Below are 27957 nucleotides of genomic sequence, written 5' to 3' on the forward strand. Positions count from 1 at the left end.
AGGCGTCAGAGCTTCTGCACAGCCAAGGAATCAATCAAAAAATCTGGAAAGGCAACCTACAGGAAAATATTCCCAAGACATGTTTCTGATAATATACAAAATACATAAAGAACACATAACTCAAAAGCAAGAAAGCAAATAATCCAATTTAAAAATGGTCAAAGGATGTCAATAAACATTTTTCCAAAGACATACAAATGGCCAAAGGTGCTCAAAATCACTAATCAAATGTAAACAAAATCACAATGAGATATTATCTCACAGCTGTTAAAATGGCTATTATCAAAAAGACAGGAGATAACAAATGTTGTCAAGGATTCAGAGAAAAGGGAAGCCTTGTGCACTGTTGGTGGGAATGTAAACTGGTGTAGCAATTATGGAAACATTACGGAGGCTCCTGAAAAAATTTAAAATAGAACTATTTTATGATCCAACAATTCCGCTCTTGGGTATAAACCCCAAAGAAACAAAACCACTATCCTAAAGAGGTATCTGCACCCTCATGTTCATTGTAGCATTACCTGCAACAGCCAAGGGATGGAAACATTCAGGGATGAATGAATATTCAAGAAAAATGAATAACGAAAATGTAGTAGATATATACAATGGAATACTATTTGGCTATAAAAAGAAGGAAATCCTGACATTGGGGAAAATAATGGACCTTGAGAGCATTATGCTAAGTGAAATTAGTTAGACAACGAAAGGTATACTATTGATATCACTTACATGTGGAATCTAAAAACACCACCACCACCACCAATAAAAGCCAATTTCACAGAAAGAGAATGAAATGGGGGTTGCCAAGGGCTAAGAGAAAGGGGAAATAGAATGATGTAAATCAAAAGGTATAAATGTTTAGTCATTGTAAGAATAATTTTGCTCGGCCATAAAAAGGAATGAAATCAGGTCATTTGTAGAAATGTGGACAGACCTAGAGTCTGTCATACAGAGTGACGTAAGTCAGAAAGAGAAAAATAGACATACATATTAATGCATATGTATGGAATCTACAAAAATGGTACAGATGAGCCTTTTCCAGTGCAAAAATAGAGAAGCAGATGTAGGAAACGGACATATGGACATGGGAGGAAGGGGAAGGTGGGGTGAACTGGGAGATTAGGATTGACATATACATACACTACCATGTGTGTAACAGAGAGCTAGTGGGAATCTGCTGTAAAGCACAGGAAGCTCAGCTCGGTGCTCTGTGATGACCTAGAGGGGTGGGATGGGGGTGGGGTGGGAAGGAGGTTTAAGAGGGGGGGATATTATGTATATAGAAAACTGGTTCACTTCATGGTAAATGAACTGTAATGCAATTATACTCCAATAAAAAAGATAAAAAAGAATAATTTAGGAGGATCTTAATATACAGTATGTTGACTATTAATTGTACAGTATTATATAGCTGAAACTTGCTGAGAGTAGACCTTAAGCATTCTCCAATATCAAAAAATCAAACCAAATCAAAAATTGGGCAGAAGATCTAAACAGACATTTCTCTAAAGAAGACAGATGGCCAAGAGGCACATGAAAAGATGCTCAACATCACTAATTAATAGAGAAATGCAAATCAAAACTACAATGAAGTAACACCTCACACCAGTCAGTCAGAATGGCCATCATCAAAAAGCCTACAAACAATAAATGCTGGAAAAGGGGGTGGAGAAAAGGGAACCCTCTTGCACTGTTGGTGGGAATGTAAATAAAACCCACATGCCTCGCAATGGATACTTTGTGAACATGACAAACTGGACCCAGTCTAAGCCAGCAGCATTCATAATGGAGACATGTGGCCGGTACTTCCACTCGGATCTGTTTTGCTAGTGCTTGGTCAGGAAATATTATCCTTTTATTCTATTTTTTACAGATGGATAACATAAAATTAGGTCCTTTAATCACATTATATATATATATATATATTTTTTTTTTAAATTCAAGATGGCTTAAGGTGCTATTTAAAAAAAAAAACATGCTTGGCATTTTTAGACAAAATAAAAATTTTCATTAGGCCCCTGGGGTAAGGAAAACAAGAAGAAAAAACAGAAAGCACAAAAGGATTGTATCACAATATAAAAGTTTCAGAAAATACACTATTAAATGAAAAGACAAAAAGCATACTGAGAAAAGATAATTAGTAACAGTTATAAAAAAAAGATTACCATTTAAAATACACTGGGAATGCATAAAAACTCAGTGCAAAACCTGAAAAGCCATACACTTATGAAAGCTGCACAACCACAATCAGTCGGAAAATTAAAGTTAAGTTTTTCACCTATTATGGAGGAAGTAGTTTTTATATCTGGAGAGATGGGAGGGAAAATAGTCTTGATTTTCATATCCTATAACTCAAACCTATTAATCACAGAACTCTAGAGCAGTGATTCTTAAACTTAGAAAGTATCTGCATCACGTGAATACCCTGTTAAAACAGACTGCTGAGCCTAGGCCTCCATTTCTCTGCCAGCAGGTTTGAGATAGGGCATGAGCATCTGCAGTTTCACACAAGTTTCTGGGTGATGCTGCTGCCTCCAGCCAAAGAACCTCACTTTGAGAAGCACTGCTCTAGAGTCTGAGACACACCTGTAATTTGTGCAAAGTGACAAGAATATTCACAGTAGCACTGTTTATATTACTATAAAATAGAAATTACCTAAATGTCTACCAATAGAATACTGAGAATGGACAAATATGGCATTAAAAGGAATAAAACTACATATCAATAGATTTTAAATTATTAGTGAACCAGGAGAAAACTGTATCACAGACACATTAAAATAGTTTATATATTTTTAAAAAGCACCCCAAACAACATATAGTATTGTTCAACTATCTACATATTTTTCCAAGGTGGGGGTAAAATGAGAAGTCTAGTAGAAGCTGGAACTAAACTCAGAACTAAACTCTGGGGCACAATGAGGAGCACCCCAAGAAAAAGCCATCAGAAGAGTGGTTTCAGAAGTGAACAAAGGAGACCTTCCAGGAGAGAGCAGTCAGTAATGCAGCAGTTGTTCAAGGAAGACAACTACAATTAAGTCACTGGTGACTTTTACCTGAATAGATTCTAAAGTGGAGAAGAACCAAGACAGAATGCTATGGGATGAAATCTGACTGAAGAACTCAGAAACACTTACCAGAGAATTTAACTTTGAACCATCTGCTTCAGGACTTCTACACACAGCTCGGCAAAGATAAAACAGCTTTGTAACAGGTATGCAGGCCATTTATTCCTCTAAACATACTCTAAAAATAAGTAAGACTATCATAAAATTCATTATTTGAACCATCTCTTCAACCTTTTTACTCTCAGTAAGGAATGGTTTGAGGCACTCACTTCAGGGCTGTCCCTGGAAATTACTTACTGTGTGTCCCTAGGGTAAGAGCAAAAAGGGTATCTTCTAGTAAGACTTTGTTGCCTCTTGAAAGGAATCTTTTTGTATCCAAAATACAGTGTCTCCCTTTCTGCCATGGTTATCAGAAACATCATAAACCTATTTGCAGGTTAACTTAGAAACTGTGTTATATACATGATCAGTATATATAAGCCAACTTGGTTCTGCTCTTGATTTGCTATCTTTGTATTTTCTATGAAGTTCAATTTTTATCTATTACTGATTTCCCATCTTAATGTATGGACTCTTACAAATCTCACAAAGTCCACTGTTAAACAAAGGAATGAACGAACAAACTCACCTGGGATTTATTCATTTTTGGCTGTTCTTGGAAAAATGTAGACAACTCTGAAGATACACTGGGTTAGAAGAAGAGGACTGGAGTCATGAAAGATCTGGCCCGCGTGGCAGCTCCTGAATTCTCCTTTCCTATTAAAGCTAAACACACCACCAGATAAGGAAAAAAATGTCAATGTCCCTTTGACCTTCAAAGACAGGGATATATACTGTTGATGACCACCTACCTAATACAACTCTAATATTACCATGTAGCTCTTGGGTATACATTTTTTCAGAGTTAAGTATTTACTGCCTAGGGATATTTTATAACAGTTTAAGTCTCCCTTGGTGTTCATAAAATTTTTTAAATTATAAAATTGATTAAAACAAATACAAATCACACAATGAAGGAATATTAATTACACCAAAACTGTTGTTAAAAAAATACTTAGGACTAAAGAAAGAAAAAGAAGAAACTCAGGACTAGGCTGTTTAACTTCCCTACTAACGTTACTAAACCTTTGCTTAGTGACTCCATTGAAAGCTATAAAAAGCAGTGCTTTAAGCAAAGACCCATGTTTTATCATTGTTGCCATTTCACAGAAGACTCTTCTATAAAACACTTGCTTTTAGTTGTGTGGAAAAGTATAAATAATACTGCCTTGTGAGTCATATCTTTTAGTCTTTGCCACTAACTGATCTGAACAAGGCACTAATCTTCAGAGACAAAGAGAAAGAAATTCTATCCAAAGAGACAAAAAAAGCCCAGATAATTCTTGAATATCTTTCCTGAATGCGAAGGCAAACAGAAGAGAAACAACATGCACAAACATGAAGTAATGGACAGGACTGGAGGGCAGTTTGGAATCCAAACAGGATAAATGGAGAACCAAAGGAACGGAGTCTGCGTACAAAGCTAAACTAACTGAGGAGCCCCGACTGGTGGCTCTTCTTCCAAGACCACACGCCCCGCACCACTCGCCCCTCCCCAGCAAGCATTCTCTCAGCAGCCCCGCCCCCGCCCCGTCAGATCGCTGCCTGCATCTTGCTTGTATATTAAGTCCCTCCTCCTGAGCCCTTAGAAACAGGGCCTCTCGCACAGCAGCGCCAGCTCAGGGCTGGGACTAGTTAGTCTGTCAGGGACTTCGGCCCACTCTTCCCAATGGAGACGCCCCCTTCTCTCCGTCCCAGGGGGTCTACGGAGCTCCTCCCTACCACGGATACTGACCTTTTCCCTCCTACTCTCTAAACTGCACGGAACCCCTAACGTCCCGAGCTCACTCGCCGCTCCGTCTCCGAGGGGCACTGAGCCCAGAAGAGTGCATAGACTTATCAGCCCCGGAACCGCTTCCCACGCACGGCTGGAGCAAAACAGAAGCAAAGGCGGAAATGCATAGAGGGAAAAGGTGGAACTAGGCATGCGCAGATGGCCCGCAAGGAGGGCCAGACAGTCTACGCTGACCACTAGAACTTTGTTTCTCTTTAGTCTCCCCGACCAGCGGGTTGGGATTGGCTGAGAGTCCAGCCCACCTGGCAGTGGAAGATTTGGACCTGAGGTAATTTAAGCAGCTAGAGCCGGTCAGGGACTTTCTCCAAAGTTATGAATTACAGACGAGTTCTCTGTGCAGCCAGAATGCAGATTTACATAAGGTCAAGTAAAGGAAAACTGTTCGTCAATTTCACTTTTTTTTTTTTTTTTAAATACTGGGAAATGGGGACTTAGTTGGTGGTTCAGTGGTTAAGATTACACACTTCCAACAGGGAGCCTGGTTCAATCCCTGGTCAGGGAGCTGGATCCCACACGCCACTACTGAGTTCCCATGCCACAACTAAAGATCCAGCTGCCAAAAGGAAGATCGAAGATGCGGCGACCAGCAGTCAAATGAAATAAATAAATAAATACTAGGAAATAGATCCCATTAATACAATAAAAGAGTTATATCATCGGAGGGGGGTGGCACACAAGAACGCAAGTTCATTAAAATCATGAAAGCAATAAATGAAAATAATAGATAAATTAAGTAGACACAATCCAAAAGAAAATAGTCTTCCTCTATATATAAACATCTTGGAGAAGGGCCTGGCAACCCACTCCAGTGTTCTCGCCTGGAGAATCCCATGGGTAGAAGAACTTGGCGGGCTACAATCCACAGGGTCACAAAGAGTCAGAGGCGACTGAAGAGACATAGCATGCATATATATATTCTTTCATTTGTGACATTGAAATTACTTCAGAAAAAGGGAGATAAATCCTTTCATAGATTCAATTTTTGACAAAATTCCAATAAGAGTCTCAACTAATTTTTACATGTACTCCTTTTCTCTTTGATTTTTAAAGTACTGTGTACATTACAAAAGCATTCTCAACTTCATCTGGAATAAGATTAAATCTAAATTAAACAGCCAGATGTTCTTAAAGTGCTGCATTCAATATGTCAGCAAATTTGGAAAACTCAGCAGTGACCACTGGACTGGAAAAGGTCAGTTTTCATTCCAATTCCAAAGAAGGGCAGTTCCAAAGAATGTTGAAATTACTGTATAACTGTGCTCATTTCACATGCTAGTAAGGTTATGCTTAAAATCCTTCAGGCAAGACTTCGGCAGTACGTGAACCAAGAACTTCCAGACGTATAACGGGTTTAGAAAAGGCAGAAGAACCAGAGATCAAATTGCCAACATTTGTTGAATCAAAGAGAAAGCAAGGGAATTCCAAAAAAACATCTACTTCTGTTTCACTGACTATGCTAAAGTCTTTGACTATGTGGGTCACAACAAACTGTGGAAAATTCTTCAAGTGATGGGAATACCAGACCACCTTACCTGTCTCCTGAGAAACCTGTATGCCAGTCAAGAAGCAACAGTGAGAACTTGACATGGAACAACAGACTGGTTCAAAATTGGGAAAGGAGTACGTCAAGGCTATATATTGTCACCCTGCTTATTTAACTTCTATGCAGAGTACATCATGTGAAATGCCAAGCAGGATGAATCACAAGCTGGAATCAAGATTGCCAGGAGAAATATCAACAACCTCAGATATGTAGATGATACCACTCTAATGCCAGAAAGTGAAGTGGAACTAAAGAGCCTCATGATAAAGGTGAAAGAATAGAGTGAAAAAGCTGGCTTAAAACTCAATATTTTAAAAAAACTAAGATTATGGTGGTTGGTCCCAACACTTCATGGTAAATAGGAGGGGAAAAGTGAAAGCAGTGCCAGATTTTATTTTCTTGGGCTCCAAAATCACTGCAGATGGTGACTGCAGCCATGAAATTAAAAGATATTTGCTCCTTGGAAGGACAGCGATGACAAACCTAGACACCATATTAAAAAGCAGAGACATCACTTTGCCGACCATGGTCCATATAGTCAAAGCTATGGTTTTTCCAGTAATCATACACAGATGTGAGAGGTGGACCATAAAGAAGGCTGAGCACCAAAGAATTGATGCTTTTGACCTCTGGTGCTGGAGAAGATTCTTGAGTCCCTTGGACAGCAAGAAGATCAAACCAGTTAATCCTAAAGGAGATCAACCCTAAATATTCACTGGAAGGATTGATGCTCAAGCTCCAATACATTGGCCACATGATGCAAAGAGCCAACTCACTGGAAAAAAACCCTGATATTGGGAAGACTGAAGCAAAAGGAGAAGGGAGTGGCAGAGGATGACGTGGTTACACAGCATCACCGACTCAATGGACATGAATCTGAGCAAATTCTGGAATACAGTGAAGAACAGAGGAATCTGTCATGCTCTAGTCCATGGGTCACAAAGAGTCGGACATGACCTAGCAACTGAACAACAAACAGCCAGAAATCATTTCAAAACGGAGAAAATTGTCCAAAAGAAATCTCAATATGTATAATATTGCTCAGTTATTTAAAATAGTTTGGCATCTGCTTCATGGTAATACAATAACCATGATTAAGAGTATTTTTTAAATGTAGTATAATAAATGTAGCATTTCAAAACAATGAGGGAAGGAAAGGAATATTCTAAACAGCAAGTCATTACCAACAAAGATCACATGTGATACAGGTGCATATGGATTCAAGGTTGGAAATGCTTATAAAGTAAACCACTAAGTTAGTAAAGGAAAATAAATAGAGATGAGAAGTTGTGACATCAAGAAACCCACACATTTAATATGAAACATTTTATAATAAAAATATAGCAAACAACTCAGCTCTAGTTTTTAAAATATGTTAAAAGCAAATAACCAGGAAATTATATTTTTACTATTTGAAAAAAAAAGAGGAATTAATAAGATCTTTAAAGCAATAAAAGGAAAAAACTTAAAATGGGCTATAGAACTGAGCAGTAGTGTAATAAAAAGAAAAAATTCAAATCACGTTTGAAGAAGTTGATTAGGAGAATCGAAAGAAATGCAAATGTTTAAGTAAAAACATGCAAGATATCATTTACTGAGATTTAAATTTTTACTCTCTCTATGCACACACACACACACACACACAAAAGTTCACTTCATTTTGTCCACTTTTATGAGTTTTGACAAGTGCATAGATTTGTGTAACCAACACTGCACTCAAAATACAGAACTGCTGCCCCTCAAATTACTTCCTACTACCCTTTTGAAATAAAAACCTCTCACCACTCTAAACTTCTGGCAGCCACTATGTATTCTTCATGCTTATATGTTTGTTTTTTCTAAAAAGTATTTTTACAAACACATATAACAAATATTATACTTAATGGTGAAATATGGAAAGTGTTCAACTGAAAGGTCAGACAAAGATAAGGATGCATGCTATCTGCAACTTTATTTGGCATTTTTTTCCGAAGTTCTTAGAGTAAAATAGCAAAATAATCATGTACACAGAATATTCAAATGAAAGTATCCAAAATAAAAGTTTTAGAAATTTGATACAAGTTCAATATAAAAAATTTCAGAAAATTAATTTTAAAGGTACTGATAGGGACAGAATAAAGAAACAAAATAGGTGATTAAATAGTTAATACCAATAGGAGATTGTAAGTAGAAAAAAAAAATACAAGAGACCTCTGTAAGTTAATGATCACTTAGAAAACAGCTTTGCTTAACCACAAAACCAAGCAGGCTTCTGAGCCTGCTAATAAACCATGCAGCACAGCATGAGACGTGCCCTCAAACAGTAACACAATGGTGGTGTGAGACCCACATCCTGCCCAGTGTGCTAAGTTAATGACCCCCAGGACATTTTTTCTGCACACACACAAAACAATAATTTATGGGAAGGTAAACTGAAGAAAGTAGGGAAAACCATTAGACCATTCAGGTATGACCTAAATCAAATCCCTTATGATTATACAGTGGAAGTGAGAAATAGATTGAAGGGCCTAGATCTGATAGATAGAGTGCCTGATGAACTATGGACTGAGGTTCCTGACATTGTACAGGAGACAGGGATCAAGACCATCCCCATGGAAAAGAAATGCAAAAAAGCAAAATGGCTGTCTGGGGAGGCCTTACAGCTAGATGTGAAAAGAAGAGAAGCGAAAAGCAAAGGAGAAAAGGAAAGATAGACTCATTTGAATGCAGAGTTCCAAAGAATAGCAAGAAGAGATAAGAAAGCCTTCTTCAGCGATCAATGCAAAGAAATAGAGGAAAAGAACAGAATGGGAAAGACTAGAGATCCCTTCAAGAAAATGAGAGATACCAAGGGAACATTTCATGCAAAGATGGGCTCAATAAAGGACAGAAATGATATGGACCTAACAGAGCAGATGATATTAAGAAGAGGTGGCAAGAATACACAGAAGAACTATACAAAAGAGATCTTCATGACCAAGATGATAACGATGGTATGATCACTCACCTAGAGCCAAACATCCTGGAATGTTAAGTCAAGTGGGCCTTAGGAAGCATCACTACGAACAAAGCTAGTGGAGGTGATGGAATTCCAGTTGAGCTATTTCAAATCCTGAAAGATGATGCTGTGAAAGTGCTGCACTCAATATTTCAGCAAATTTGGAAAACTCAGCAGAGGCCACAGGACTGGAAAAGGTCAGTTTTCATTCCAATCCCAAAGAAAGGCAATGCCAAAGAATGCTCAAACTACCGCACAATTACACTCATCTCACATGCTAGTAAAGTAATACTCAAAATTCTCCAAGCCAGGCTTCAGCAATACGTGAACTGTGAACTTCCAGATGTTCAAGCTGGTTTTAGAAAAGGCAGAGGAACCAGAGATCAAATTGCCAACATCTGCTGGACCATCAAAAAAGCAAGAGAGTTCCAGAAAAACATCTATTTCTGCTTTATTGACTATGCCAAAGCCTTTGACTGTGTAGATCACAATAAACTGTGGAAAATTCTGAAAGAGATGGGAATACCAGACCACCTAACCTGCCTCTTGAGAACCTAAATGCAGGTCAGGAAGCAACAGTTAGAACTGGACGTGGAACAACAGACTGGTTCCAAATAGGAAAAGGAGTACGTCAAGGCTGTATATTTTCACCTTGCTTATTTAATTTCTATGCAGAGTACATCATGAGAAACACTGGGCTGGAGGAAGCACACCTGGAATCAAGATTGTCAGAGAAATATCAGTAACTTCAGATATGCATATGACACCACCCTTATGGCAGAAAGTGAAGAGGAACTAAAGAGCCTCTTGATGAAAGTGAAAGAGGGAAGTGAAAAAGTTGGCTTAAAGCTCAACATTCAGAAAACTAAGATCATGGCATCTGGTCCCATCACTTCATTGCAAATAGATGGAGAAACAGTGGAAACAGTGTCAGACTTTATTTTGGGGGGCTCAAAAATCACTGCAGACGGTGACTGCAGCCATGAAACTAAAAGATGCTTACTCCTTAGAAGAAAAGTTATGACCAACCTAGATAGCATATTCAAAAGCAGAGACATTACTTCACCAACAAAGGTCCATCTAGTCAAGGCTATGGTTTCTCCAGTGGTCATGTATGGATGTGAGAGTTGGACTGTGAAGAAAGCTGAGCGCTGAAGAATTGATGCTTTTGAATTGTGGTGTTGGAGAAGACTCCTCAGAGTCCCTTGGACTGCAAGGAGATCCAACCAGTCCATTCTAAAGGAGATCAGCCCTGGGATTTCTTTCGAAGGAATGATGCTAAAGCTGAATCTCCAGTACTTTGGCCACCTCATGCAAAGTGTTGACTCAGTGGAAAAGACTCTGATGCTGGGAAGGATTGGGGACAGGAGGAGAAGGGGATAATAGAGGATGAGATAGCTGGATGACATCACTGACTCAATGGATGTGCGTTTGAGTGAACTCTGGAGTTGGTGATGGCAGGGAGGCCTGGCGTGCTGCAACTCATGGGATCACAAAGAGTCAGACACGACTCAACTGTACTGAACTGAACTGACATTTCAAAGTAAAGTTCCTTATTGTACTGAGACCTGAAATAATTTTTCCATAGTGCCATGACCTTGAAGAACTATGGACAGAAGTTCATAACATTGTACAGGAGGTGGTGATCAAAACCATCCTGAAAAGAAGAAATGCAAAAAGGCAAAATGGTTGTCGGAGGAGGCCTTACAAATAGCTGAGGAAGAAAGAGAAGCTAAAGGCAAAGGAGAAAAGGAAATATATACCCATCTGAATGCAGAGTTCCAAAGAGTAGCAAGGAAATATAAGAAAGCCTTCCTAAGTGAACAATGCAAAAAAGTAGAGGAAATCAATAGAATATGAAAGACTAGAGATCTCATCAAGATAATGAGAGATACAAAGGGAACATTTCATGCAAAGATGGGCACAATGAAGGACAGAAACGGTATGAACCTAATAGAAGCAGAAGATATTAAGAAGAGGTGGCAAGAATACACAGAACTATACAAAAAGATCTTAGTGACCCAGATAACCACCATGGTGTGATCACTCACCGAGAGCCCGACATCCTGGAATGTGAAGTCAAGAGGGCCTTAAGAAGCATCACTATGAACAAAACTAGTGGAGGTGATGCAATTCCAGTTGAGCTATTTCAAATTCTACAAGATGATGCTGTTAAAGTCCTGCACTCAATATTCCAACAAATTTGGAAAACTCAGCAACGGCCACAGGACTAGAAAAGGTCAGTTTCATTCCAATCCTAAAGAAAGGCAACGCCAAAGAATGTTCAAACTACTGCTCAATTGCTCTCATCTCACATGCTAGCAAAGTAATGCTCAAAATTCTCCAAGCCAGGCTTCAAAAGTACATGAACTGAGAACTTCCAGATGTTCAAGATGGATTTAGAAAAGGCAAAGGAACCAGAGATCAAATTGCCAATGTCCACTGGATCATAGAAAAAGCAAGAGAATTCCAGAAAAACATCTACTTCTGCTTCATTGACTATGCTAAAGCCTTTAATTGTGTGACAACAAACTGGAAAATTCTTAAAGAGATGGGAATACCAGACAGACCACCTTACTGGCCTCCTGAGAAATCTGTATGCAGGTCAAGAAGCAACAGTTAGAACTGGACATGGAACAATGGACTGGTTCCAAACTGGTCAGGGTTGTCTATTCTCACCTTACTTATTGAACTTATATGCAGAGTACATCATAGTACATCATGCGAAGTGCCAGACTGGATAAAGGCTGGAATCAAGATTGCTGGGAGAAATATCAATAACCTCAGATATGCAGATGACACCACCCTTATGGCAGAAAGTGAAGAGGAACTGAAAAACCTATTGATGAAGGTGAGAGAGGAGACTGTAAAAGCTGGCTTAAAATTCAACATTCAAAACCTAAGATCATGGCATCCAGTCCCATCACTTCATGGCAAATAAATGGGAAAACAATGGAAACAGTGACAGACTTTATTTTCTTGGGCTCCAAAATCACTGTGGACATTGACTGCAGCCATGAAATTAAAAGATGCTTGCTCCTTGGAAGAAAAGCTATGACAAACATAGACAGCATATTTAAAAGCAGAGACATTACTTTGCCAACAAAGATCTGTCTAGCCAAAGCTATGGTTTTTCCAGCAGGCATGTATGGATATGAGAGTTGAACCATAAAGAAAGTTGAGCAGCAAAAAACTGATGCTTTTGAACTGTGGTGTTGGAGAAGACACTTGAGAGTCCTTTGGACTGCAAGAAGAGCAAACTAGTCCATCCTAAAGGAAATCAGTTCTGAATATTCACTGGAAGGACTGATGCTGAAGCTTAAGCTCCAATACTTTGGCCATCTGATGTGAAGAACTGACTCATTGGAAAAGACCCTGATGCTGGGAAAGATTGAAGGTAGGAGGAGAAGGGGATGACAGAGGATGAGATGGTTGGATGGCATCACCAACTCAATGGACATGAGTTTGAGCAAGCTCTGTGTGTTGGTGATGGACAGGGAAGCCTTGCGTGCTGCGGTCCACTGGGTCAGAAAGAGTTGGACATGACTGAGTGACTGAATTGAACTGATGACGATCCTGGCTTGACAATGTAAGGACAAAAATACTGCCCTGCTTAATCTGGAAGAAGAGCTGATGATGGAAACATGACATCTAAGCAAGAATGAGGAAGAAAGTGGTCATTTCCCCATCTCCACTTTTTCTTTGATTATAAAACTGTATCTTCGTAAGTTCTTGGGGTGCAACACCCCCTTGCCCACCTGCTTCTAAGCCTCACAAGTGACTTATTCTAATAAATCACTTACCTCTCACTTTTCCTCTTGCTGAATTCTTTTCTGTGCTGAATCATAAAGGACCAGGCTGTTTAGAGCTCTCTGAAATACCACCTAACAGTTTCAGTACAACAAATTATAGCGTGAAAATATGAAAATCTTTACAGAAACTACAAAATATAATGAGGGAAAATTTTTTGTTTGTCTGGGAGATCGTGAAGGACAGGGAAGTTTGGCATGCTGTGGTCCATGGGGTCGCAAAGAGTTAGACACAACCGAGCAAGTGAACAACAACAAAATTTCTCAGTGGAAATTCTACAGACCAGGAGAGAATGACATATCATATTCCCAAGACTGAAAGAAAAAATATGCCTGCAAAGTTATCATTTGCATATGAAGGAAAAATACTTTCCCAGACAAACAAAAGCTGAGGGGTTTCATTACCATTCAACACACCTTGAAGAAATGCTGAAAGAAGTTCTTCAAGCTGAAATGAAAAGATACTATTGAGAAACATGAAAACATAAAGTATACAACACATTGGTGAAAATAAATATACAATCAGACTTCAAAAACTCTAATTCTATAATAAAATGGTATGTTAAACCATTTACCTAAACTATAATGGCTAAAGGAAAAGAGTATTGAAATAATTATAGTTATTATGTGCTAATGAATATATAATATACAGAGGTAAAAAGTGATATCAAAAATATAAAAGACGGAGTAAAAGTATGAAACTTTTGTAGGCTATCAAAGTTAAGTTGCTACCAGCTTTAAGTGGACTTTATTAGCTGTGAGATGTCTCATGTGAACCTCACATTAACCACAATGTAAAAAACCTAGAACAAATTCACAAAAGAAAAGAAGAAATGAGACACAGGATACCACCACAAAAAAATCACAAATTTACAAAGGAAGGCAAGAATAGAGGGGAAAAGAATATGTGGAGATACAAAATAAGCAGAAAGCAATTAAGATGACTAGTACATGAACTGATTTCACCAATCAAAAGGTTGAGTGGCTACATTGATAAGAAAAACAAGGCTCAAGTTATATGCAGTCTACAAAAGACTCCTATCAGCTTTAAGGACCTACAGTCTCTAAGTGAAGGAATGGAAAGGCAAATCATATGCAGGCTGACATCAGAAGAAAGCAGGGATAGCTATACTTTATCAAAGACAATAGACTGTACGCCAAAAATGGTAACAAGACAAACAATGTCACTATATAATGATAAAGGGGTCAATTCATGATGAAGATACAATTGTAAATATATATTCACCCAATATCAGAACACCTAAACATATTAAGCAAATACTAATAGATCTAAGAAAGCTGAGTGCCAAAGAATTGATGCTTTTGAACTGTGGTGTTGGAGAAGACTCTTGAGAGTTCCTTGGACTGCAAGGAGATCCAACCAGTCCATCCTGGAGATCAGGCCTGGGTATTCATTGGAAGGATTGATGCTGAGGCTGAAACTCCAATACTTTGGCCACCTCATGCGAAGAGTTGACTCATTGGAAAAGACCCTGATGCTGGGAGGGATTGGGGGCAGGAGGAGAAGGGGACGACAGAGGATGAGATGGCTGGATGGCATCACCGACTCGATGCACATGAGTCTGGGTGAACTCCGGGAGTTGGTGATGGACAGGGAGGCCTGGCGTGCTGCGATTCATGGGGTTGCAAAGAGTCAGACATGACTGAGCGACTGAACTGAACTGAACTGAATAGATCTACAGGGAAAAATATATAACAATGCAATAATAGTAGGGGACTTCTAATATAGGCTATTGCTGAAAATAGCCTATTTCCAACAAGGATAGATCATCTAGACAGAAAATAAAAGTTGGACTTGAACCATACATTAGACCAAATGGACTTAACATAGTTACAGAACATTCCATTCAACAGGAAGGAAATTTAAAAATATATTGAAACAAATGAAATGGAAACACAACAAACAAAACCTCTGAGACACCATAAAACTAGTTTTGAGAGGGAATTTTACAGCAATAAATGCATATATTGAGAATTTAAAAAGCACTCAAGCAAACCACCTAACTTTACATATTGAAGAACTAAAAGGAAGAGGAAGAAACTAAGCCCAAAGTTAGCAGAAGAAAGGAAATAACAAAAATTAGAGCTGACACAAATGAGACCACAAAAAATAGAAGAAAATCAACAAATCTTAGATTTCAGAAGTCTAGGTTTTTACAAAAAGAAAAATGAGAAAATTGACTAATCTTTAGTTAGACTCACTAAGGAAAAGAGAGAGGACTCATATAAGTGAAGTAAAAAATGAAATAACTGGCACTACAGGAATACATAGAATCATGAGACTGCTATGAACAATTATATGTGAATTTATTGGAAAACCTAGAAGAAATGTATAAAGTCCTAGATACCTAAAACCTACGAAGACTGAATCATGAAGAAACAGAAAATCTGAAAAGATCAATAACAAGTAAGTAAAATGAATCAGAATCAAAACCTTCTCAACACAGATAACCCCAGGACCAGATGGTTTCATAGGTGAATTCTACCAAACATTTAAAGAAGAGTTAAAGCCAATTCTTCTCAAACTCTTTCCCAAATTTGAAGGGGACAAAACACTTCCAAACTCATCCTATGAGGCTAGTGTTATCAAATACCATGATACCCTGATACCAAAGCTAGATATGGACACCACAAAAAAGAAAAGGATAGAATAAAATCCTTGATGAATATAGATGCAAAAAACTCCCAACAGAACAGTAGCAAACCAAATCACAACACAAAAAGATTATATACCATGACCAAGTGGTACTCACCCCTGAAATGCAAGAATGGTTCAACAAACATGAATCAATCAAAGTGAGATACAATATTAATAGAATGAAAGATAAATATCACAAGATTATCTCAATAGATGCAGAAAAAAAAATTTCATAAAATATAATATTTTTTCATGATTTAAAAAAAATCTGAATAAGATATCAGGAACTACCATAATCCTGAAGGTTTGTATGGTATTGGAGAAGAGAAACAGAGGGTGTGAAAAGATCAGAAATGTCAACTCTGTGCTTTGGAAATTTTATCAGAGGATACACCACCACAACTAGCCAAGAAGGGTGTGTTGAACTATCAGATTTGACTAAAACCTGGAGAAAGACATCCCTGAGGCCCATTCTAACCCACAAACTCTGCAATGTCAAGGGGTGTACCCAAGTCTGCCTAGAACTTCCCTTCCAGAGAGCAGAGTTTTTTATAAGTGAAGGGATAAAGAATATATCACTGTGAAAAGTTTTTGTTTTTATTTTTTTTCTAAGATCCCATTATCTGCTTAAATTCATCCATCATAAATGCTTCCTTTTGGGAGAAATTACCAGGGAAGTTTGGCTCCTCTGACAGAAGACAAGATGTTGGCACACTGGACTTCCCCGGTGGTCCAGTGGTTAAGAATCCACCTGCCAATGCAGGGGAAATGGGTTCAATCCCTAGGCTGGGAAGATTCCACACACTTCAGAGCAACTAAGCCAGTGTGCCGCGACTACTAAAGCCTGTGTGCAAAGATCCAGCACAGCCAAAAAAAAAAAAAAAAAAAAAGTTGGCACCAGCATAAGAAACTGTCTAAACAGACATCAGAAAACTATCATATCTCACATCTAATCTTCTAAAGGCCTATATTTCTCTTTCCTAAATTCATTTTTTTCTCATAAGTGGTCTTTTCTTCTTTCCCCCTATTAATATGGTATATATGCCTCAAATTCTGCTTCTTTGAATCACATTTTTCTGTGAACACCCCTGTATGTACATGAATAAAAATTTTGTCTTTTATCTAAACACAGCAACAAAACCTAAACAAATTGGATACTGAAGGAATGTGCCTCACAATATAGAGGACAAATACAACAAGCCCAGGTGCTATGCTTAGCCACTCAGTTGTGTCCAACTCTTTGCGACCCTGTGGACTGTAGCCTGCCAGGCTCCTCTGTCCATGGGGACTCTTCAGGCAAGAATACAGGAGTGGGTTGCCATGCCCTCCTCCAGGGGATCTTCCCAACCCAGGGATCAAACCCAGGTCTCCCATATTGCAGATGGATTTTTTTTTACCATTTGAGCCACCAGGAAGCCATTATCATACTCATTGGTGAAAAACTGAAAGTTTTTCTTCTATGATCAGGAACAGGCCAAGGGTGCCTGCTCAGCACTCTTATTCAACATAGTAATGGAAATCCTAACTAGAGCAATTGGGCAAGACCAAAAGAATGAAATAAATAAAAGGCATCTAAAATGGAAACAAAGAAACTGTCATTATTTGCAGATAAGATGATCTTATATGTAAGAAATTTCAAAGAATCAACCAAACAACAGTGAGACTGAAACAAATTCAGCAAAGATGCAAGACATAAAAATCAATATACAGAAATCAGCTGTATTTCTATATACTATTAATGAAACATCTGAAAAAAATAAAACTACCCCATTTACAGTATCATCAATGCAATAGTAAACATAAGAATTAAGCAAGGAAGTGAAAGACATGTATAATGGAAAAAAGAAGATGTTAAAAGAAATTGGAGAAAACACAGATCAGAAAAACTAATACTGTTAAAATGTCCATACTAAGTTCTGTTCAAGATGGCAATGTAGGAGGCTCCTGAATTCTCCTCTTCCCATGGACACACTGAACTCAGTCACTTCCTCCTCCCTGTAAGACTGCCACAGCTCCTCTTCCTCTCAATACCATGGCAGTTCCAGCCCAGGAACAGAATTCCAAAGACCAGGATTGTCAGCTCACAAGTAAACATGGGCACCATTTATGGTTGCCAATCCCAGCTTCCTTTACTGTTTCAATGAATGTGACTCAGAGACCCATGTGTAGGGAAGAAACGAAAGGCCTGAGTACATAGTTACCAGCAGTCCTCTGAGCTCTGAATACATGGGCTTTCTCTGGGTAAGGTTCTCAGAACCAGTTTAATTTTCAACTAAGTCTGTGTTTTAATTTATAGCTTAACATTATCAGCTAAATTAAAGCAGTAAAACTGTATGATTTATTTATTAAGTACAAACTGTTTTATTCTTTGGAAATAAGTCTAAACTTAGAAAATTTGCAAGAATAGTACAAATAAACATTTTTTTCCTCTGAACCGTTGAAAGTAGGTTGCCAACATGCTGCTCTGTCATTCCCAAATACTTTGGTAACAAGAATACTCTACACGGTTATATTTCAACCATTAAAACCAGGAAACTAGCACTGCTGCTTACCACCTTTTGACCCCAACTGAGTTTCACCTATTTTCTAAATAATTTTCTGTAGAGCAGAATGACTCAATTCAGGATCACACACTGTGGTTTCCTATCTCTTTAGTCTCTTTCAAGGTGGAACACTTTCTCAGTTTCTTTTCTTCACTTGCAACATCTGAAGGACCTCCCTGGTGGCTCAGTGGTAAAGAATCCGCTTGCCAGTGCAGGAGAAGTGGGTTTAGTCTCTGGTCCGAGAGGATACTACATGCTGTGGGGCAACTAAGCTGGTGCGCCGCAACTACTGAGCCTGTGCTGTAGGGCCCAGGCGCCACGACTATTGAGCCCATGTGCCGTAACTACTGACGCCTGCACACCGCAGAGCCTGTGCTCTGCAACAGGAGAGGCAGTCACAACAGGAAGCTCGCACACTGCAACGAGACAGTAACCCCTGCTCTCTGAAACTAGAGAAAAGCCTGCACAGCAATGAAGATCCTGCACATGCCAAGAAGTAAATAAAAATTTTTAAAATTAGAAGATTAGAAGCCAGTATAATCTTTGAACAATACTCCTCAATTTGGGTTTGTCCGATGTTTCTCCTGCTTAGACTTAGTTATGCATTTTGGCCATGTTCTTCTCATTGCAACCTATCAGATATGTATGCTCAGTCACTCAGTCATGTCTGACTCTTTGTGACCCCAAGGACCTGAGCCTGCCAGGCTCCTCTGTCCATGGAACACTTTCCAGGCAAGAATACTGGAGTGGGCTGCCTTTTCCTGCTTCAGGGGATCTTCCTGATCCAGGGACTGAACCTGTGTCCCTCGTGTCTCCTGTACTGGCAGGTAGATTCTCTACCACTGCATCACCTGGCACTCAATCTGTTTCCCTATTTCTTATGTTAACTTTAATCACATGACCACGCTGAGTCAGTCCACTTTTTCCATTGCTGAGTCACTTTTCCCCATCATAACCACATTTCTGTCCATCCTCCCTGCTTTGTCAATAGTATATGCTTAAGGGAGACGACAAGGAAGTAGCGGGGAAAGGGACATGCTCCTTCCCGTTTATTTCCTGGGGTCTTCCCATTTGCTTCACATGCTGTCAGTGTCGCTGCAGCAATACCACTTCACCTAGGCAGGCACAGTGCCTCCTCCGAGCAGCAGCTAAAATCAGCTGAGTTTTTCTAACGCTTGCAAACCAGCATCATCACACCTCATGAAAGACACCAGTGTCAGTCAGCCACCACTTGCTCAGTGGCCAATACAGATCCCACTCTCATGAGCCCCCTCTTCTGGGACCAGAGATACATCAGCAATCTTTTACGAGGTCTGCACTTCAACCTGGAAGGATGTCTATTCAGTTACCTTCATTTTGTCAGCCAAGGGTTGATGGCTGCTGTCTGCTGTTGCTCTCTCAGTGATAATCTGTCTTCTCTGTTTGACCCTTTTGGATACTTGCTACCTTTGTACTATCTCACTCTAGCTGGAAAATAACTAGACCTGGGTCTGCTGTGGTCTCTAGGACTGGGGGAAGATGACACTCTGGTGACAGCTGGTGACAAAGCACAATGGAACAGCACCCTGGCTGAGGCTGGCTTAGCTCTGGAACTGACGGTGCTGAGGATGCTGGCTGAAGTTGTAGAGGAAGTACTAGGACAGATTTCTGTGATGATTCTGGCTCTGCAGATGGAGGGAGAGGTGCTGAAGAACCTTCTCTGGACCCAGAATTGAAAACTGTGCAGACGCTTTTTCTCCATTATGAGCTTAATGAGAGCTAAGGCATGAGTATGCTCTGGCTCTGGAGCTGTGGCAAAAGAGGTGTAGTTAGCTCTAAGTCTGGAGATGTTTCCAGAGCTTGTTCTAGAGCTGGTACTGTAGCCACAAGAAGAGAAAATATCATCAATAAGACTGCTTTTCCATGTGTCTCCCAAGGACAGGAAACGACTCAATGCCAAAAACCGAAGTCTCAGTCCAAGACGCCATTCCACCACGGGAAGTCCTCCCCGGCTGCAGTCCAGGGCAATTGTGATGTGAGCCTCCTCAATGCTCCTGACCTAGTCCCAGCCTCAGGAGGCTCTGCTCTGCGTGGCCCAGCCCCCTCCCTTCCTTATTCGTCCCCGTCCTCCTCACCCACCCCGAGTCCTCCTCACCATGCCCCTGTGCCTCCGTGGGCTCCAGGGTCTCCAGCTGTGCCAGGAGATGGTGGGCTCGTTGCTCCAGGTCCGAGCCGGGCATGTTGAGCTCTACGTAAGCCAGGAGCATCTTCAGGCAGGGAAATTCTGGGGACTGCTGGAAATCCTCAGGGTAAAGGTGCAGCCAGGTGCCCAGGATGGAGGCCATGGCCCTGAGGGGAGTCACATGGGCAGCAGAGTCAGAGACCTGGCCTTCCCGCCACACTGCACTCCAGGGCCATCCTGCGGGGACCTGGGCCTCTGTGCCTTCTGCCCCTGCCCATCCAGAGGTCAGTCCTCCTCCACGGTCCATTTCACCTGGCAGACCAGGCAGAGGAGGCCTGGACACAGGGGAGGGGCCGCCAATGAGCCTGCTCCAGTGACAGCCCTTGATCCATGGTGTGACCATCTGTCCGCTTCCTGAGGGCAGCCTGGCACGGCGCACTGTCCCTCCCCCTGCCCCTCCCCCTGGTGTCACCACTGCGAGGGCAGGCAGGGCGTCTACTCTGGTCACTGTACTGTAGGGAACATGTAGGGGCTCCGTGAATATCTGACCCTGGAGGGAATACACAGGCTTTGTCTCCGGCCCAGTCTTCCTGCAGGCCTCCTAACTCGTCAGATTTACCTCCTACACCTACAGGCTGCCTCGTCCTCTAGGGACCTGCCTGGCTCTCCTTCCACCACTGCCGCTCATCCTTCCCCAGCGAGGGCTCAGCTGTCCCGAGTGTCACTGGGTCCCCTGAGCACCAGCTGAGCACCCCCGCCGAGGTTGCACCAGACACTGAGCACACCACACCGTGTGTTCTGGTCCCAGCCTGGCTGGAGGCAGGGCTATGATGGAGAGGGGACAGGTGTGGACTCTCACGGGGGCTGACTCTGAGCTCTGGCCTCCCAGATGCTTCTCACAGCACCCCAGCCTTGTCCACAGCTCTCTTGGACTCCTTTCCTCTTGTCCAGTAGAAGCTGCCAGATCTCTGCCTTCAGTAGGAACCAGAAGCTATGTGGGATACAGAATTCTGCCAGCCCTGCCCATCCACCAACCCCACTTCTTCAGGCAGTCCTTCAGAAAACAGAGTCCCTCCCTCTTGAATCAAAGCACCTCAGGAAGTCTATTTCCCCACTGCCAGCCTGTCCTCAGGTGTGACCGTGACACAACCTGTTCCTGCCCAGAGGGAGAACCTCCCTTCAAGTCCCACGTCCCCCCACATGGAGATGAGGGCAGCTGGCACTGCCCAGGGAGGGCTCCCAGTGGCGGCCTGGCCTGGTGTGGCCAGCTCTAGGTTGCCTGGGGTTACCTTAGGTGACCTCCTGGTAAAGGACCAGAGGCATCTGGGTTGAGCACTGAACCACCTGAAATATCTGAAAAACCTCTCCCTCCAGGGTTTCCTGAAGCAGAAGCCCTGGTCAGTCGAGACACAGCAGGAGAACATCTTTCTCTACCAAGTGTCTTCAGCCAAGTGAGCCCCAGAGGCTGTGGAGCTGTTGCTAGAATGTGGGTGTCTGGTTATAGGGTTCCAAGTTCTGTTGGGGTCTGTTGTCAAGGAAGTGACTTCACTTCCTGGGGTCCCCTTACTTGAATTGACAGTTGACACCTATGCACATAGCCCTCTGGACTGTTGACCCCTCATCCCTCATCCATGTAGCCACAGGTCTCACACAGTTCCTCCACACAGCCCTCCACACAGCTCCCGGGAAGGGTCTGTGTGCGGCTCTGAGGAGACAGACCTGGGTCCAGACTCACCTCCCGATTCCTACCTGTTCTCCATCCTGGATGAGTCCTTGTGTCTCTCAAAGCCTGTCCATGTCCCCACCTGCACACCGGGGATGATGCCTGCATGGACTTCTAGGGATGTCCTCAGACACTGGTGGGACAAGACCTGGAATATGCGGAGTTGTGTCCCATGCAGGCAGTGCCTCCAGTCTCTTTTCTTGTCCTCTAATTACCTCCCATGTCTGTTCCTCTTCTGATCTCATCCCACAGTCCTAATTAAATGTCAGTGTGAGTGTGCGTGTGTGTGTATTCCAGTGCTCACTCTGGTAGGCCAGAAGAAAACTGCCCCTGTAAGGAGAGATAGGCAACAGCTTCCTAAGATCTCAGAGTTTCTAATTTCCAAAGCAAACCTGATGAGAGGGGTTTCAGCTTTGGCCAAGGAGGTCATGACACTGTGACACAAGGCTTAAAGGTGGCAGGGGCTGGAGCTGGGATGACAGACCCACACAGTCTGGCCCCACTGTCCACACCCATAACCACAGTGCAGGCTGTGATGACACAGCTGCCTTCAGGGGCTGTGCCTTCAGGGGCTCACAGCCCAGCAGGCTCAGCATCTCAGGCTGGACACACAGAGGCCCAGGGACAAACTGGTGCTTGCAGCCTGTCATCTGCCACACAGACTTGTCCATCTCATCTGTTGTGGTCTTTATGGTCCTGTCCTTAAATCACTCTGTCATTTTTGAGACTGCACCCAAGTACAGCATTTCAGACTCTTTTGTTGACTATGAGGGCTACTCCATTTCTTCTAAGGGATTCTTGCCCACAGTAGTAGATATGATGGTCATCTGAATTAAATTCACCCATTCCAGTCCATTTTAGTTCACTGATTCTAAAATGTCGATGTCCACTCTTGCCATCTCCTGTTTGACCACTTCCAATTTACCCAGATTCATGGACCTAACAGTCCAGGTTCCTATGCAATATTGTTCTTTATAACATCAGTCTTTACTCCCATCACCAGTCACATCCACAACTGGGCATTGTTTTCGTTTTGGCTCCATCTCTTCACTCTTTCTGGAGTTATTTCTCCACTCTTCTCCAGGAGCATATTGAGCAGCTACTGACCTTGGGACTTCATCTTTCAGTATCATATCTTTTTGCCTCTCATACTGTTCATGGGGTTCTCAAGGTAAGAATACTGAAGTGGTTTGCCATTCCCTTCTCCACCAACAAATAAGCCCAAAATATAAAAGGTAGGTAAGGACAGTCTCTGCAATAAATGATGTTGGGAAAACTGGACACTTAAATGCAAAACAATCAAACTGGACCACTATCTTATCTTACAATATACAGAGAACTGAACTCAAAATGCATTAAGCCTTGAGTAGAAGACCTGAAACCACAGAACTAGGAAAAAAAAAAAAAAGTAGAAAGCTCTTTACCAGCCGTCTCAGAAATGATTTTTGGATCTGATTCTAAAAACAAAAGAAATGAAAGCAAAAAGTAACAAGTGGAATTATAGCAGAGGTCAACAAAATAAAACAGAGAAATGAAATGAAATGGGAGAAAATATTTGCAATTCATATATTTTGTAAGAGGTTAATACCTAAAATATATAAAAATTCATACAACTGAATAGCAAACAAAAAACCAACTTCATTTAAAAAAGGGCCAAAGGTCTCAATAGACATTTTTTCCAAAGAAGACATACAGATGGCAAACAGGCACGGGAGAAAATGCTCTACATCTGTAATCATCAATGAAATGCAAATCACACCAACAGAAGTTACCCCCTCACATCTACCAAAACAGCCATCATCAAGAAGAACACAAATAAACATTGGCGAGGATGTGGAGAAAAAGAAACACTTGAACACTGTTGGTGGCGATGTAAACTGGTGCAGCCAGTATGGAGAACAGCATGAAGGCTCTTCAAAAACTAAGACTGCCTTGCGATCCAGCAAGCCCCTCCTGGACATATACTGGGAGAAAACTGTACACTGCCAAGATGATGCACTAGTTATAACGCCTAAGATGTGGAAGCAACCTAAATGTCCACTGCCAAATGGATAAAGATGTGGAACATACACACAATGGAATACTACTTAGCCATAAAGAGAATGAAATAATGCCATTTGCAGCAGCCTGGATGGACCAGGAGATGATCACAGAAGTGAAGTCAGTCGACAGGGAAAGACAAATATCATATGATATTGCTAATATGTAGAATCTAAAAATGTGATACAGATGAACTAATTTACAAAATAGAAACTGACTCACAAATTTTAAAACCTAACTTAAGATTACCAAATGTGACAGGTGGAAGGAGGGACAAATTAGGAGGCTGAGATTAATACACAGACGCTACTATATACAAAATAATCAACCAGGACCTACTGTATAGCACAGAGAACTCTCCACGATATTTTGTAACAACCTATAAGGGAAAATAATTTGAAAAAGAATGGATATATGTATATATATAACTCAATCACTTTGTTGTATGCCTGAAACTAATACAATATTATAAATCAACTATTCTCCAGTATAAAATAAAAATTAAATTAAAAAAGAACTCATACAACTCAATAGCAAACAAAATAAATCTCATTTTTAAAAGGGCAGAAAATCTAAATAGACACTTTTCCAAAGAAGATATACAAATGGTCGACAGGCACAGGAAAAGACGCTCAACATTCTAAACCACTAGAAAAATGCAAATCCAAACTGCAACGCAGTATCACTGACCACATGCAATCATCAAAAAGGTCAGAAATCACATACTGGGGAGTATGTGCAAAAAAAGGAACCTTTAGGCACTGTTGGTGGGAATGTAAAATGGTACAGCCAGTATGCAAAACACTACGGAGGTTCTTCAAAAAACAAAAACTAAAATTACCCCGTGATCCAGCAGTTTCACTCCTAGGTATACATACCTGAAGAAAATAAAACCACTAATTCAAAAATACACATGGACTCCAATATTTGTACCACATTATTTACAATAGCCAAGATATGGAAGCAATCTAAATGCCCAGCAGCATATGAGTTGATTAAAATAAATTACACACACAATGGAATACTACTCAGTTATAGAAAAAAGTGAAAATTTGCCATTTGTAAAACATGGATACATCTGGAGAACATTATGCTTAGTGAAATAAATCAGAAAAATACAAATACTGTGTGCTATCATTTATATCTGGATTCTAGAAACTAAAACAGTAAATTCCCTGGTGATCTAGTGGTTAGGACTCCACACACCCACTGCAGGGGCCCTGGGTTTGATCCCTGCTTGGGGAACTAGAATCCTGCAAGCTACATGGCAGGGCCTAAATAAATAAACAAATAAAAACAAAAACTGAAACACTAAGTAATAAAACAGAAATGTACTTACAGATATAAGGAACAAACAAGTAGTTGCTAGAGGTGAGAAGGAAGTAGAGGGACAAGACGGGTTAAAGGTTTAAGAGACACAAACTTCTATGTATAAAATAAATAAGCTCTGTGTTGTTAGGAGTTTTCACATGTACGTTTTAAACTTAAACAAGGCACAGTTCTAAAAATGGGGATTTTTTTTTTTTAATTGATGCTAAGGCAAGGGTAAAAGTACCTTTATAAAATAAATTGCAAAGTTTTCCAGTGGTTCAAAGGAATCAGTTTCTCAGGTCATCCCTAAATGAATATGTGACCAACTGTTAAAATAATTTTATGAAAGTGGTCTGTTTGAAGTTTCTGTCTATTCTAGATTGAAATTTGGTAATTTTTGTTGTTCAGAAAATTATTCATGTAGCCTAACATGTCAAATATATAGGTATGAAATTGTTCAGTATCTTTAACATAATTCTGTTTTATATAGTTTTTCTAGTTTTATTCATAATATACTAGTTTTTTATTGGCTTCACAGGGTTCATTTATTTCCATATAGAAAAATAATACTTTCCTTTTCCAAAACCCAGCATGTAGTTGTATCAATGAAGCACAATATGTACTTTCCAATTGGTATTTTCCATGTTTAATTCATCCTTCATTTCCAACGTGTAAAATTTTCGCTTCTATTCCCAGGTTGAATGATTGCTCTGTGTAACTTCAATCTTGCTAAATAAATTTTAAAAATTTAAGTTTTTTTGGAAAAACAAAGAGAAGCACAGCTGCCATAAAGAAAAAAAGACACCAGTGAGGTTATAAGTGACAGATGTGAAAATATATTTTCAACATAGATAAGACAGATAAAAATCAGTGACATATAAAAAAATACCTCAGATACAAGTGGGTCCTCATTTAGCCCCTGCACTGCGCATGCATGGAGCCCTCCCGGGAAAGGGGCAGGTGTGGGCTCCTCTGTTCTTGTACTGAGCACACACAGGGCCCTCAGGTGTCATTCATATGCTGAAATCTTAACCTCTAAGGTTAAGATGGGGCCTGTGGATGTGATTAAGTCAGAAGGCAGAGCTCTCACTGATGAAGAGTGCTCTTGTAAAACAGGCCTGGGAGAGCCCCTTCACCCCTCTAACAGCTGAGAGTGCACTGAAAACAGTCCTCCTATGAACCAGAAAGTGGTTCCTCACTAGTCATGGAAACTGCATTCACCTTGGATCTTGGACTTCTCAGCACCTGTAACTGTTAGGAAGTAAATTTCTGCTGTTCATATGCTACTCAGTCTACGGTATTTGTTACAGCAGCCCAGATGGAATAAAACAGCCTCTGATTCAGGCAGCCAGTGTCTGATTACAATTGCTATGGATATGACTAAGCAAAGGAAGAAGGTGAGGGCAGGGAGTAGGGGGTGTTTTATTTTAACTGGAGTAACTGACATCTTTGGGTTGGGAGGAACATGAAGGAAATGATACTTAAGAATAATTCAAAATGCTCATCTTCATAGGCCTTGGAATGCATTTGAGAAAATTAAAAATCCTTTCCTGATTAAAAGCCAATATAACACTCAACAAAAATGGCAACAGGTAGAAATTTTTAGGTCCATAACATGAGCAAAAACAACAACAAAAAACATATTTATACACATATCAAACCCTACAAACCAGTAAGGATCCACTTTCCGCAAAACATGCCCTGATGGTACCATGAACAAGGGTCAGCAGGGACTACAATGGGAGGATTAGACCTCAGGTGCTTCATGAAATAGAATAATTTGACTGTCTTATAGAAGAAATTCCTATAAATGTTAAAGTTCTAAAAGACACTATTGGCACCATCAATGAGTGAGACACTATGAAACACCCATAATAGAGAACAGTATGGAGGTTCCTCAAGCCTCACCCTGCAGTAATGGACTATGGAATATTAAAGACAATTGGAGACTTTATCACAGAGCAGGGAAGGCAGAGCAAGTGAGACCCAACAGTGGACCAGTCACCAGTCACAATTTAGGGGGGAACACAAGGGAAAAACAGCTTCAGATGCCAAGGGAAACATCACAGAAACGGTCTGCAGATTTTTCATTCTAAACTATCACTCAAGAATAAAAGCAAAATAAGGACAGTTTCAGAGGAAAACATTTTCAGACTACGAGTGTTTGCCTCTCTCTCTGGCTCTCTCACTGAGAGTGAGGAAGGATGTAGTCTGAGCGAGACCCAGAAG

At 40.6% G+C, this 27957-nt stretch overlaps 1 protein-coding gene and 1 long non-coding RNA gene across 4 annotated transcripts in view; one reads left to right on the forward strand and one right to left on the reverse strand.

Moving 5' to 3' along the window:
- Positions 1–27957, reverse strand: part of LOC120860466 (zinc finger protein 33B-like) — an 83990-nt gene that overhangs the window by 45544 nt on the left and 10489 nt on the right. For 2 of the 3 annotated variants that reach the window (XM_040236284.1, XM_040236283.1), the window contains exons 1-2: positions 4903–5397; positions 3697–3833 (exon numbers count right to left, since the gene is read on the reverse strand). The exons of the other annotated variant lie outside the window; for it this stretch is intronic. In XM_040236284.1, coding sequence (XP_040092218.1) covers positions 3697–3711 — 15 coding nt within the window. In that variant the 5' untranslated portion in view covers positions 3712–3833; positions 4903–5397. Of the gene's footprint in view, positions 1–3696; positions 3834–4902; positions 5398–27957 lie in introns of those variants that run through there. 3 annotated transcript variants of the gene reach the window in all.
- LOC120860469 lies at positions 1597–24260 on the forward strand. Its single transcript, XR_005720331.1, has 3 exons — positions 1597–1612; positions 3318–3322; positions 24172–24260. It is a non-coding gene; the product is annotated as an uncharacterized LOC120860469 (long non-coding RNA).

Source organism: Oryx dammah, unplaced genomic scaffold, assembly GCF_014754425.2.
Source record: "Oryx dammah isolate SB20612 unplaced genomic scaffold, SCBI_Odam_1.1 HiC_scaffold_11077, whole genome shotgun sequence".
In the NCBI taxonomy this organism is placed as follows: Eukaryota; Metazoa; Chordata; class Mammalia; order Artiodactyla; family Bovidae; genus Oryx; species Oryx dammah.